General features: G+C 39.9%; 1 protein-coding gene and 1 non-coding gene across 2 annotated transcripts; both read right to left on the minus strand.

Moving 5' to 3' along the window:
• Positions 1-3896: 3896 nt before the first annotated feature.
• On the minus strand, positions 3897-6104 carry LOC111981420 (uncharacterized). Its single transcript, XR_011474386.1, has 3 exons — positions 5627-6104; positions 5140-5193; positions 3897-4421 (listed from the first exon to the last, which is right to left on the minus strand). It is a non-coding gene; the product is annotated as an uncharacterized protein (transcript).
• Positions 6105-7488: 1384 nt separating this feature from the next.
• On the minus strand, positions 7489-13388 carry LOC111954729 (zinc finger HIT domain-containing protein 1). Its single transcript, XM_023974625.2, has 5 exons — positions 13285-13388; positions 11393-11569; positions 11132-11211; positions 8402-8571; positions 7489-7900 (listed from the first exon to the last, which is right to left on the minus strand). The coding sequence occupies exons 1-5, from the start codon at positions 13307-13309 to the stop codon at positions 7879-7881; spliced, it is 474 nt and encodes a 157-aa protein (XP_023830393.1). The 5' UTR covers positions 13310-13388; the 3' UTR covers positions 7489-7878.
• Positions 13389-14474: the final 1086 nt, after the last annotated feature.

A 14474-nucleotide genomic window follows, 5' to 3' on the forward strand; every position in this document is an offset into this window, starting at 1 on the left:
AGTACTATATACAATATTACACTGCTTACGAGTATACCATAATACATTGCAACTACTATATACTAACAACATTATACTATAGTATACATATAACGACTTTCACTACTAGTATTTTCTGTTAATGACATACTCTAGTAGTATACTATAACGACACTACTGCTACTGTGTACTATATGAACTACTATTATACTATAAGTATAAGTACACTACTACAACTATAACTACAACTGCCACTATATACAAAAACTACACTACTACTAGTAATAACATACGACACTACTACTAGTATACTATATCGACACTACTATTACTAGTATATATAACGCACTACTACTATAGTGTACTATAACGACATTTCTACTACTAGTATTCTGTAACGACACTACTACTGTAAGTATACTATAACGACACTACTGCTACTAGTATACTATATCGACACTACTATTACTAGTATACTATAACGCACTACTACTACTAGTGTATATAACGACATTTCTACTACTAGTATTCTGTAACGACACTACTACTAGTAGTATACTATAAGCACTACTGTATAGTGCTACTATAATGACACTTACTATACTAGTATAGTATAACTACACTACTACACTATACTACACTGCACTATATACAATAACTACACTACTACTAGTATAACATAGCTACACTACTACTAGTATAACATACGCACTTACATACTAGTATATCTATATCGACACTACTATTACTAGTATACTATAAGGCACTACTACTACTAGTGTAATATAACGACACCACTACTAGTATACTAAACTATAATTTACAGTATACTAATGAGAAGTATAATAGTATACTATACTCACTATAACTACACTAATACTACTAGTATACTATAACTACACTACCACTAGTACTATATACAATAACTACACTGCTACTAGTATACCATAACTACATTACCACTACTAGTATACGATAACGACATTTCTACTACTAGTATTCTGTAACGACACTACTACTAGTAGTATACTATAACGACACTACTGCTACTAGTGTACTATATATATACACATGACTAATACTAGTGTACTATATATACACTACCAGTATACTATAACTACACTACTACTACTAGTATACTATAACTATACCACTACGGGTATACTACAGCTACACTACTACTACTACTACCAGAGCACTATAACTACACTACTAATACTATTATAATATAGCTACACTGCTAATACTCGTGTACTACAACTACACAACTACTAGTATACTATACCTACACTACTACCAGCATACTATAACTCCACTACAAGTATACTAAAACCACACTACTACTAGTATACTAAAACGACATTACCACTAGTATACTATAACGACACTACTACTGATAATATACTATAACGACACTACTTCTGCAGGTATACTATAACGACACTACTACTTTTAGTATACTATAACGATACTACTACTGCTAGAATACTATAACGACACCACTACTCGTATACTAAAACGACACTACTACTCGTATACTAAAACGACACTACTACTCGTATACTAAAACGACACTACTACTAGTATACTATAACGACACTACTTCTGCAGGTATACTATAACGACACTACTACTTTTTGTATACTATAACGATACTAATACTGCTAGAATACTATAACGACACTACTACTAGTATACTAAAAACACACTACTACTAGTATACTAAAACGACACTACTACTAGTATACTATAACAACACTACTACTAGTATACTATAACGACACTCCTACTATTAGACTGGAAGTACATTACTAGTAGTACACTACAACTACACTACTACTTGTATACTATAACTACACTATTGACAGTAAACTACACATTCACTACTAGTAGTATTCTATAACGACACTGCTACCACTACTAGTATACTATAAAGACACTACTACCACACTATAACTCCATTACTATTACTAGTATACTATACCTCCATTACTACCACTGGTATACTATAACACATTACTACTACTGGTATACTATAACACCACTACTACTACTAGTATACTGTAACGACACTACTACTGGTAGTTTACTATAACTACACTACTACTACTACTACTACTGGTAGTTTACTATAATGACACTACTACTACTCTAACGACACTACTACTACTCAACGACACACTACTACTCTATAACAACAACTACTAGAAGCTATAACGACACTATACTATAGTATTACTATAAACGACACTACTACTAGTAGTATACTATAACGACACTACTACTACTGGTATACTATAACACACTACTACTACTAGTATACTGTAACGACACTACTACTGGTAGTTTACTATAACTACACTACTTTACTATAACTACACTACTACTACTACTGGTAGTTACATATAATACACTACTACTACTCTAACGACACTACTATACCTATAACGACACTACTACTACTCTAAACGACACTACTACTAGTAGTATGCCTATAACTACACTACTACTAGTAGTATACTATAACGACAACACTACTACTGGTATACTATAACGACACTACTACTCTAGTATACTGTAACGACACTACTACTGGTAGTTTACTATAACTAACACTACTTTTACTATAACTACACTACTACTACTACTGGTAGTTTACTATAATGACCACTACTACTACTCTACGACACTACTACTACTCTAACGACACTACTACTACTCTATAACGACACTACTACTAGTAGTATACCATAACGACACTACTACTACTCTATAACGACACTACTACTAGTAGTATGCTATAACGACACTACTACTACTAGTATACTATAACGACACTACTATACTAGTAGTATGCAATAATGACACTACAATTAGTAGTATGCTATAACGACACTACTACTAGTAGTATACTATAACGACACTACTACTACTAGTATACTATAACGACACTACTACTAGTAGTATGCCATAAATGACACTACAATTAGTAGTATGCAATAACGACACTACAATTAGTAGTATGCTATAACGACACTACTACTAGTAGTATGCTATAAACGACACTACTACTAGTATGCAATAATGACACTACTACTACTAGTATGCAATAATGACACTACAATTATAGTGCAATAACGACACTACAATTAGTAGTATGCTATAACGACTACACTACATACTAAACTAGTAGTATGCTATAACGACACTACTACTACTACTATTCAGTAGCTGAAAACTGGAGAGAAGACAAGCATCACATGACTTTACTATCAGTACTAGACCATGGCACTGCTTCAAAACTCACCCTCTTTAGTGGGCAGGAGAGGGACAGGGGCTGTGGGGGGAGGTAAGGGTGGAGGAAAGGGGGAGACCAGGGTGGAGCTGGGGAGGTGAGGACATCGCTGGTGTCACAGGAGACAGTTCTCCAGACCACGGCTAGCTCTCCTCAGAAACTCAGCCTGAGCTGGGGACTGGACAGGGAGAGGGGTGGAGGAGGGGAGAAAGAGGTGGAGGAGGGAAGAAAGAGGGGGAGAGGGGAGGAGAAGAGGGACACAGAGGGGGAGACAAGAGAGAGTTGGTGGGGAAGGTTTTGGTGTCTAGCCGAATCGTTGTCGGGGGAAGCAGCTCTGGGAGCTCTTCTCAGAAACTCAGCCTGGAGCTGGGGACTGGACAGAGAGAGGGTGGAGGAGGGAGGAAAGAGTGGGAGGAGGGAGGAGAAGGGGAGACAGAGGGAGAGGTTGTGGGGAAGTTTTGGTGTCTAGCCGAATCGTTGTCGGGGGAAGCAGCTCTGGGAGCTCTTCTCAGAAACTCAGCCTGGAGCTGGGGACTGGACAGAGAGAGGGGTGAGGAGGGAAAAAGAGTGGGAGGAGGGAGGAGAAGGGGAGACAGAGGGAGAGGTTGGTGGGAAAGTTTGGTGTCTAGCCGAATCGTTTCGGGGAAGCAGCTCTGGGAGCTCTTCTCAGAAACTCAGCCTGGAGCTGGGGACTGACAGGAGGAGGGGTGGAGGAGGGAGGAAAGAGTGGGAGGAGGGGAGGAGAAGGGGGAGACAGAGGGAGAGGTTGTGGGGAAGTTTTGGTGTCTAGCCGAATCGTTGTCAGGGGAAGCAGCTCTGGAGCTCTCCTCAGAAACTCAGCCTGGAGCTGGGACTGGACAGAGAGAGGGGGTGGAGGAGGGAGGAAAGAGTGGGAGGAGGGAAGGAGAAGGGGAGACAGAGGGAGAGGGTTGTTGGGGAGTTTTGGTGTCTAAGCCGAATCATTGTCAGGGGAAGCAGCTCTGGGAGCTCTCCTCAGAAACTCAGCCTGGAGCTGGTGACTGGACAGAGAGGGGGGGGAGGGAGGGGAGGAGGGCTGGAGGGGAAGGGTTTGGGGTCGAGCTGAATCCTGGGGCGAAAGTGATGTTGAAGATCTCATTGGAATGATGAGGACTTCTCCAACTGGATGCTGTAGGAGAGGACAAGAAAGAGAGAGACAGAAGAGAGAAAGAACGAGAGGTAGAGAGAGAGGGGGGTTGGTGTATGATCAGTGGTGGAAAAAGTACCCAATTGTCATACTTGAGTAAAAGTAAAGATACATTAATAGAAAATGACTCAAGTAAAAGTGAAAGTCACACAGTAAAATACTACTGGAGTAAAAGTCTAAAAGTATTTGGTTTTAAATATACTTAAGTATCAAAAGTAAGTGTAACTGCTAAAATATACTTAAGTATTGAAAGTAAAAGTAAAAATATTTTCAAATTCCTTATATTTTGCAAACCAGATGGCACCATTTTCTTGTTTTTTTTAAGGATAGCCAGGGGCACACTCCAACACTTAGACATCATTTACAAACTAAGCATTTGTGTTTAGTGAGTCCGCCAGATCAGATAAGTGTATGAATTTGACAATTTTCCTGTCCTGCTAAGCATTCAAAATGTAACGAGTACTTTTGGGTTTCAGAGAAAATGTATGGAGTAAAAAGTACATTATTTTCTTTAGAAATGTAGTGTAGTAAAAGTAGTCAAAAATATATAAACAGTAAAGTACAGATACCCCAAAAAACTACTTAAGTAGTACTTCCAAGTATTTTTACTTAAGTACTTTACACCATTGGGTATGATGATCAGACGTTCTGCAACAGATACTGTTTCATTGAATCACAATAAAATATTCCGATATTTTACCTCTTTCCTCTCCATGGCAGCAGTAGTATCAATGGGGGTCTGGGCTATATAGCCCTGCACACAGAGAAACACACACACACAACATATTCACACAATCTGTGCAGTGTGCACACCTAATCCAATCGGTTATGCGCTCCTCAGAGAACACAGAGCTTGGCCAATCAAGGGCTGATGTCTATAGCCAGTGTTGAGAGGATTTTCAGCATCAAATAAATCATATAAAAAAGCGAAAATAAACATTAAAATAAAATCATGCTTCTCTGAGTGAAAACTGAGTTATTTGGCTTGACTATACCCGTTTGAAATGGACGCCAGCTGTAGCCTAAAGTTTATTGTGCCCAATGATCACCGCGTATTGAAAGAGGGATTAATCTGCCCGCGGTCTCTGCCATCCCCCGATAGTGGTTTAGGGTTTGGGTAGGATAATCGGATCCAAGATCTGTGTTAAAAGGACGACCCATACACCAATTCATTCCAGTCTACTCACCTTGCGCGCTCCAGCGGTCGACTCGCTTGAAAGCTCGAGGCACCCCCGTTCCGCTACAAGCTTAGCTTGACAGCTGCTCGCGCCACGTTCCTGGATTTCCGTACACACAACACTCCATCACCGGGCAAAGTCTGCCGTGCGAACATTGACCGATTATTGTACCGAGCCTAGCGCAGTCATCCGCCATTTTCACAGCGCCCGATGCAAGCGCAGCTTTCACTCGTTGGTAGGAGCACTCAACCTCCCAGTTCTGTAAATGGGCTACAAACACACATACAGCCTACTCCGACGTCCTGTCTGTGCCAAATCAGGCGCTACCTTCGCTCTCATCCACCGCTTGTCACTATAGTTAGCACAGCCACAAAGTCATAAACCCGCCTATTTCGACCATTTCTCTTCTTTAAACGATTTTAACCCTAATCCTACCCACACTACTGCTGACCTTATGCCTAACCATAAATTAAGAGAACAAAGCTATTTWTTTTTTTCATTAAGTTTTACAATATAGCCAATTTTGACTTTGTTGCTGTGGTCACTAGTGGAACCCCCCCCCAATATGCGTGCATTAATAATTAACGTCCCTTTACAGCTGAGGTTCAGKGGTTGTTGCCCATAATTACCACTTGACCCCTCTGCCCCCTTCCTCCAATATAATTATATAACATGCAATACATAAACATATAATCATATACTTTACCACTGGTAGACTTTAGTCAGTTATGCAGAAGGGTGTGTGTTGATGTCAGGATGTGTGTGAACAGTGGTTTCAGAAAAAGAAAGTTGTTTTAATCCTCCTGGAAGCGGATAAGCGTACAACCTGTTGTTCCCTCTAAGAACATTCTTCCTAACAGGACAGAGCTTATAAACAAACATCTGTATACAAACCTAAACCAGGGTACACACACACCAGTCACACAAACAGGCTCCACGTGCACACATACACAGGAGGTTACGCTATAGCATAAAGGTTTACAATACACACACTGAGTCATAATCAGACATGTTTAATTAAATCATTACAGCAAACTAGACAGACAAAGATAGTCAGACCCCCCCTACGACACAAACCCATCCCTTACTCCTGCCCTGTTTCTGTCCCCTTCAGACCAGTGGCGTGTATTCATGGATGCCAAGCTTCCCCCCAAAAATTGACCAAGAAGAAAAAAAAAGTTTATTTTGTGTCTGTTTTTCATMATTTTCAATTCGCATGAGGCGGAATGTATCTCACTGGAGAAAGCTTCCGGGCGAGCGAAACAGCGCCCCTCTGTCTCTACACGTGTAGGCCATCTATCTGATGCTGTCTGGTCCATTGTTGCAGTCCGTAGCATTGAACAGAATGCAAGGGAAGCCAGCGAGCATCTGGCCTCTTGATAAAAAAAAAGTATAAACAATTAGCCAGTCAACGTTGAGCTAAATTGAACAAGCTCAATTGTGAAGGGTCCTGGTCTGCCAAAAAAAAAAAAGGTCAAGGAAAGCGAGCTTGGATTTTGGCATCACTCCTATCAAAACGMATTGAAAGCCTACGTCATTGACAGAAACAAATTGAATTGTTGCATCTCGTTGTGTTGTTGTCCTCCGGTGACTAGCTAGCTAAAGTTGACCCTTTCTTAAATTAGCCATGGATGGAGATAGGGATTTGAACTTGTGGTTCTACTTAATTCTCTGTACCGGCCAATGATTATAACGGCGATTCTGATCCAACCATAAACTCATACATTGTTATGCCCCTGGCCTGAGAGGATGGAAGTTCAATATGTAGCTAGATATAGAAGGCTAATGATAACTAGCTAACGTTTCCCATGAATGGAAGTTAAGCTAGCGAGCAAGCATTTTAGCCAGGTAACCTAGGACAACAAAAAAATAAAAGTGTGTACTGTATGACAGAGTGATAGACCTATTCGTGAAGTAATATGAATTAACAAGTTATAGAGCAAACAATGCAATTATCACAACACATAGGTTGTAATATGGCTTTTTTTCTGGCTTCCCCAGTGATTTTACCCACGCACCACTACTGCTTTAGACCCTACTCCACAACACTGACGTCACACCGCTGAGCCACTGTGTGCATGTTTGTAACTTTCTAGTAGCGTTCCCTATTACTTCTCTGGTAGTGTTCTCTCCATAGCATCTCTGGTACACGGTCATTATCCGTAGCGCCGTTCCTGTGTTGTAACATTCTATACAGCTACAGGTAGACAAATTTACCATCCACATTTTGTGAGCATGCCCAGGTATAGTCAGATCAGCTGCTACAGAGTCATCTTCAGACACCTGAAAGAGAGAGAGAGAAGAGATGTGAGGCTAAGGGTAGTAGGGTTAATATACAATCCTGTGTGTATGGTATTGTGTGTGGGGGGGGGGGGGTGTAATGTGTGTGTGTTGCATTCATGTTACGTAGCCTCTGTGTGTCGAATACGTATGGAACAGTGTGTGTGTGTGTGTGTGTTAGAGCTGGGCGATATGGACAAAAATTCTTATCGCGATAAATTGCCTAATTGATGCGATAACAATAAATCGAACAATAAGTTAATAACAATGTGCACCACAGTTTTTATTGTATTATCCTTCAAACTACTACTATTGGTTTTTGTCCCATTAACAATCAACCATATTAGCAAACGCATTTCATTTCAATCTTCACATTTCTTTACTATAGGCTACTTATCGTAATGAACAACATAAACAAAATGCCTATGATAAGTGATCGGTATGGTTGGTGTCGATCAATTTCAGTTTATGGTCCCAGCTCTAGCTTAGTGTAGTGTGAGTTACCTGGTCTCTCTGTGCGTGATAAGACAGCGCGTGGAACAGTAGCGCCCCCCACAGGAGCAACAGGTGTAGGAGGAAGGAAATCCACAGACGGAGCAGAAAAGACGAGGGGGGAGCGAGGAGGGAGGGGCTGCAGCTGACAGGTAGTTAGGCTCCTCCCTCTCAGACACATTCTGCCAATCACAACACAGCAAGGACAGGGTTAGCCTCTCAGCAAAGACGGGGGCTATAGATGGGTTAGTGAACAAAGCGCTTCCTTGGTGCAGAAATCAGCGTATTGTTGTGATTCTGGATGGCCAGATTGCTAGCAAAAATGACAAGAAACTGCCATGTGGGGAATCGTAAGTAGGATAGTTTCAGCTCGATTTATCTTGTTCTTGAGGTGTTCTGACTGATTTCATATCAATGCTAATATGGCTAAAATTCATTAGCTAGCTAACCAACCAACCAACAACTGTAAGGATGTATTGGAGAGGATACAAGAGCTCATTGTGCAAATGTATGTTTTCAATAAACATTGGTGACAAAATATAGCTTACATGTCAACAATCTAAGCCAACCCTTCTATTTTGCAATCGGTAATCAGCAATTTTGGACACCGATCATGGCCGATTACATTGCACCCCACAAGGAGACTGCGTGGCAGGCTGACTACCTGTTATGCGAGTGCAGCAAGGAGCCAAGGTAAGGTGCTAGCTAGCATTAAACGTATCTTATAAAAAAAAATATTAACAGAATCACTAGTTAACTACACATGGTTGATGATATTACTAGTTTATCTAGCTTGTCCTGCGTTGCATATAATCGATGCGGTGCCTGTTAATTTATCATTGAATCATAGCCTACTTCGCCAAACGGGTGATTTAACAAGCGCATTCGCGAAAAAAGCACTGTCGTTGCACCAATGTGTACCTAACCATAAACATCAACGCCTTTCTTAAAATCAATACACAAGTATATATTTTTWAAMCTGCATATTTAGTTAATATTGCCTGCTAACATGAATTTCTTTCAACTAGGGAAATTGTGTCACTTMTCTTGCKTTCTGTGCAACAGAGTCAGGGTATATGCAGCAGTTTGGGCCGCCAGGTTCGTTGCGAACTCACTTGCCAGAATTTTACATAATTATGACATAACATTGAAGGTTGTGCAATGTAACAGGAATATTTAGACTTATGGATGCCACCCGTTAGATAGAATACGGAACGGTTCCGTATTTCATTGAAAGAATAAACGTTTTATTTTCAAAATGATAGGATTCCGGATTTGACCATATTAATGACCTACGGCTCGTATTTCTGTGTGTTATTATGTTATAATTAAATCTATGATTTGATATTTAATAGAGCAGTCTGACTGAGCGGTGGTAGGCAGCAGCAGGCTCGTAAGCATTCATTCAAACAGCACTTTCGTGCGTTTGCCAGCAGCTCTTCGCAATGCTTCAAGCATTACGCTGTTTATGACTTCAAGGCTATCAACTCCCGAGATTACGCTGGTGTAACCGATGTGAAGTGGCTAGCTAGTTAGCAGGGTGCGCGCTAATAGCGTTTCAAACGCCTCTCGCTCTGAGACTTGGAGAAGTTGTTCCCCTTGCTCTGCAAGGGCCGCGGCTTTTGTGGAGCAATGGGTAACCCTGCTTCGAGGGTGGCTGTTGTCGATGTGTTCCTGGTTCGAGCCCAGGTAGGGGCGAGGAGAGGGACGGAAGCTATACTGTACACTGGCAATACTAAAGTGCCTATAAGAACATCCAATAGTCAAAGGTATATGAAATACAAATGGTATAGAGAGAAATAGTCCTATAATTCCAATAATAACCTCAACCTAAAACTTCTTATCTGGGAATATTGAGGACTCATGTTAAAAGGAACCACCAGCTTTCATATGTTCTCATGTTCTGAGCAAGGAACTTGAACGTTAGCTTTTTTACATGGCACATATTGCACTTTTACTTTCTTCTCCAACACTTTGTTTTTGCATTATTTAAACCAAATTGAACATGTTTCAGTATTTATTTGAGGCTAAATTGATTTGATTGATGTATTATATCAAGTTAAAATAAAAGTGTTCATTCAGTATTGTTGTAATGGTCATTATTACAAATAAATAAATATAATAATACATTTATTAAATTATTATTATAATTTTTTTTTTTATTTTATTTTTTTTTAATCGGCCGATTGATCGGCATCAGCTTTTTTTGTTCCTCCAATAATCGGTATCGTATCAGTGTAGAAAAATCATAATCGGTCGACCTCTACTCTATAGAGCTGACGTCATAGAGCTGAGTGAGAGAAATGTGCTACATGGCATTTAGCAGACACTTTTATCCAAAGCACTTTACAGTCACGCGTGCATACATTTTTATCACTTGGGTGATCCCGGGACTTGAACCAGTTACAAGCATCATGTTCTACCAACTGAGCTACAGAGGACCATRCATACGAGGGTTAGCGTCGATTCCGTTTCAATTCAGAAAGTAAACAAAATTCCAATTCAACATTTCCCTTACTGAAAAGCATTGGAATTTCAGTGTACTTCCTGAATTGACTGGAATTAAAATGGAATTGACACCAACCCTGATACATACCATCATAATCTATTTCTATCTGAAAGTTCTGTCAGGATGCACCCCTCTGCACATGATGCTGGTGTGTTTCAAATGACACCCACTTCTCTAAATGGCGGACTACTTGTGGGGTTAGAGGTCAGAGGTGTTCTCATTCTATTACCTACCTCTTCTTCTAGTAGAGTCTGGAAGTTTTTGCGAAATCTCTGTTTGAAGTGATCACCTCTAGTTTTCCTCTTCTTCTTACCTAGAGACAGAAAGAAAGAGGGAAGGCGGAAGAGAGGCAGGAGAAGAGGGAGAGGAAGAGAGAGGAGGATGAAGAGATGAAAGAGAAGGGAGGCAGAAGTACACGTGAACAAATTAATATAGAGCTCTCCACCAAACAATAGCACTGGGCAGGTCTAAAAGGTGTTCCTTCACACACACACCCGGTTCCTCTCCTTCGCTAAAGGCGGGCARGCGGGCGGTAGGACCAGAGGGAGGCAGGGAGGAGAGAGGGTCATCCTGGAAGTTGTCCTTCTCTAGAGCATCCAGCTGGCGATTTAACCTCCGCTGGCGTGTTGCATCGTCCAACACACGCCTCTGTCCTGCCTCCGCTACACGGGCTGGGAGAGATAGAGGGAGTAGGGGTAGTGAGAGAGATGTTTTTATTAAAATATCCAATACCTGTAGTCATATGGATTAAGTCATTCGAGTCTACATTGGGCTCATGTTTTRAAGGCTGCCAACAAGTGCTCAGCATATGTGGGAACTGTTGGAAAAGCATTCCAGGTGAAGCTGGTTGAGAGAATGCCAAGAGYGAGCAAAGCTTTCATCAAGGCAAAGGGTGGCTACTTTGAAGAATGTCAAAAATAAAATATATTTTGATTTAACACTTTTTTGGTTACTACATGATTCCAGATGTGTTATTTCATAGTTTTGATGTCTTCCCTATTATTCTACAATGTAGACAATAGTACAAATAAAGAAAAACCCTTGAATGAGTAGAGAATATTCAAAAATATAAACAAATCCATGTTTTGTATCGAGTGAGAAATTCCAGCTTGCATGTATTTACATATTTTGGTCCACTGTGTGACGCGCTGTCATCTACTTCTACACATGGCCGTGTCGCTTAGAAAAGAGCTGGACACAGGCATTTATAAGATACACTTTTCTTCGGAATCGAGAACGAAGAAAGTATCGCCAAGTACAGGTTAGTTGAATATGTGCCTGCTATGCTTTACTCAGACCCGAGCTTTCTTAAAGCTGCAATAGGGTTGGACAGGTTTCCTGTGTAGATTAAGACGCAGCGGAGCCAGCGCGAGATATGGCTCGGAAAACGTTCCTCAATCCATGGATGAGAAATGCATTGTACTCCGAATTGTTCCATTATCCCAACTGTTATACCGAGATAATTGTACKACTGCTAGTTAAGTAAACTGCCATGTTTCGTTCTCATCCTAGCTAACATTAGCCACTGCAGCCAATCTCTCATTCCATTCAAAGTGGTTTGGAGGCTGGAATTTTATTTTGAGTGGATTAAAGTGCGCAGGTAGCCTAGTAAAAGACCCATTTGAAGTAATTGTTTGACAATCAGATGAAAACATCATGACTGGTTCTGTTGGCCACATTAAAAAGTAATACATTTTTTAAATTAAAATCTCAAATCTTTACAACTAGTCCCACAGAGATCCTATTGAATTAATAGGGATTCTATATGTAATTCTATGATTCGGCCCATACATGTTTTTGGTTTAGGAGGTACTGTATAGCGAAKAAATTAAATCTACTTTCATCCCTGCTTAAGCTACACGTCTTTCYGACCCTAGTGCAGCTGTAAGCAAGTGGGTCAGATCTGCTGGCTAGGTTTACACTAGCTACATATCAACGACTATCACACAGCTGGAACAGCTATAGCCGGGCTAGAAGAACTAGTAACGGTCGGACTAGACGATGATGTATTAGCTAACCTTGCTGTTGGAAAAGTACTGAAAGTTACTTTCTGTTGTCATGTACTTCCTCTCATTGCAATTGAATAACTTTTTCGCCTGCTTTCTAGGTTAATATGAGATGCTCTAGTTATATGTTTCAGTATAGTATGTCAAACGTGCTCACAACCGGTATTTTTTGTGATGATAGCGCCTTTGTACGATCTGGACACAACACCACCAGGTTAGCCAGTTAGCAAGSTCMAGTGACAAACGAACGGTTGTTTGTTAATTCAATTGTTGTTGTATTATTGACTTGTGAACTCAAGTTATGTACTCGATATAGTTATTATAATCAGAAGCAACCATTTCTAAGAAAAAAAGAGTTAAGAAAAAAGAGTTAAAATCACCCGAAGACTTCTTTTCAAAAACCATTTGATCCTTTCTACTTTAGCAGGAAACGTGTTCGGATAATCTACGTAGGCCTGCAGCGAACAATTTGTCCCAGATTATTTTCTTGCGCGTTTCTCTTCGTGTGACATGKTCGCCTTCTTGTGGTATGTATGAGCATGGAATTCAAATGATATTTCTAGTGGTAAGAAATAGATAAAATATKATCATATGGATTATGATAACTTCCTGACCCAAATAAATCACACAAATAAATACACCGGATATAATAATTTTGCCCTATTAACATGTTTCAACTTTATTTCTCAATGGTAACAAATCATTTACATTTGTACTAATCACRAAATAAAAATCAAATCAAAGGGATGACATACTTTGAGAGCTCTAGAGTCTTCTAGAAATTAAACAATTAAAGTATATAGGCCTACATACCCTTACATGAAACCCCCAAAACAATGGAAGGATTATGGAATGTAAAAAAAATAAACAAATTATGAATATTTTCATTAATTTGAACCTCTAAACGTCTAGGGAGTATTGGTTCCATGGAAATACACGCTGGCATAGTGGTATATGCAGTGAAAACATTGTTTACTATGCAAAAACCTGGATGTGGGTCGGTCATACCTGAAGCAACATGGAACAGGCATATCTGAGTGCATACACATAACCCTTACAGTGCAGTCGGAAAGTATTCAGACCCCTTGACTTTTGTTACAGCCTTATTCTAAAATTGATGAAATCGTTTTTCCCCCTCATCAATCTACACACAATACCTCATAATGACAAAGTGAAAACAGGTTCTTAGAAATGTTAGCAAATGTATATATATATATATATATATAAAGTGTAAATTATTTACATAAGTATTCAGACCCTTTGCTATGAGACTCGAAATTGAGCTCAGGTGCATCCTGTTTCCATTGATTATTTATTTTTTAAATGTTTTTATTTAACCTTTATTTAACTAGGCAAGTCAGTTAAGAGGAAATTCTTATTTACAATGACGGCCTACCAAAAGGCAAAATGCCTCCTGCGGGGATGGGGGCTGGAATTAAATATAAAAAATATAGGACAAAACACACATCACGATAAAAGAGACACTACATAAAGAGAGACCTAAGACAATAACATAGCATGGCAGCAACACATGACAACACAGCATGGTAGCAACACCACATAACAACAA

Source organism: Salvelinus sp. IW2-2015, linkage group LG3 (assembly GCF_002910315.2).
Source record: "Salvelinus sp. IW2-2015 linkage group LG3, ASM291031v2, whole genome shotgun sequence".
Lineage (NCBI taxonomy): Eukaryota > Metazoa > Chordata > Actinopteri > Salmoniformes > Salmonidae > Salvelinus > Salvelinus sp. IW2-2015.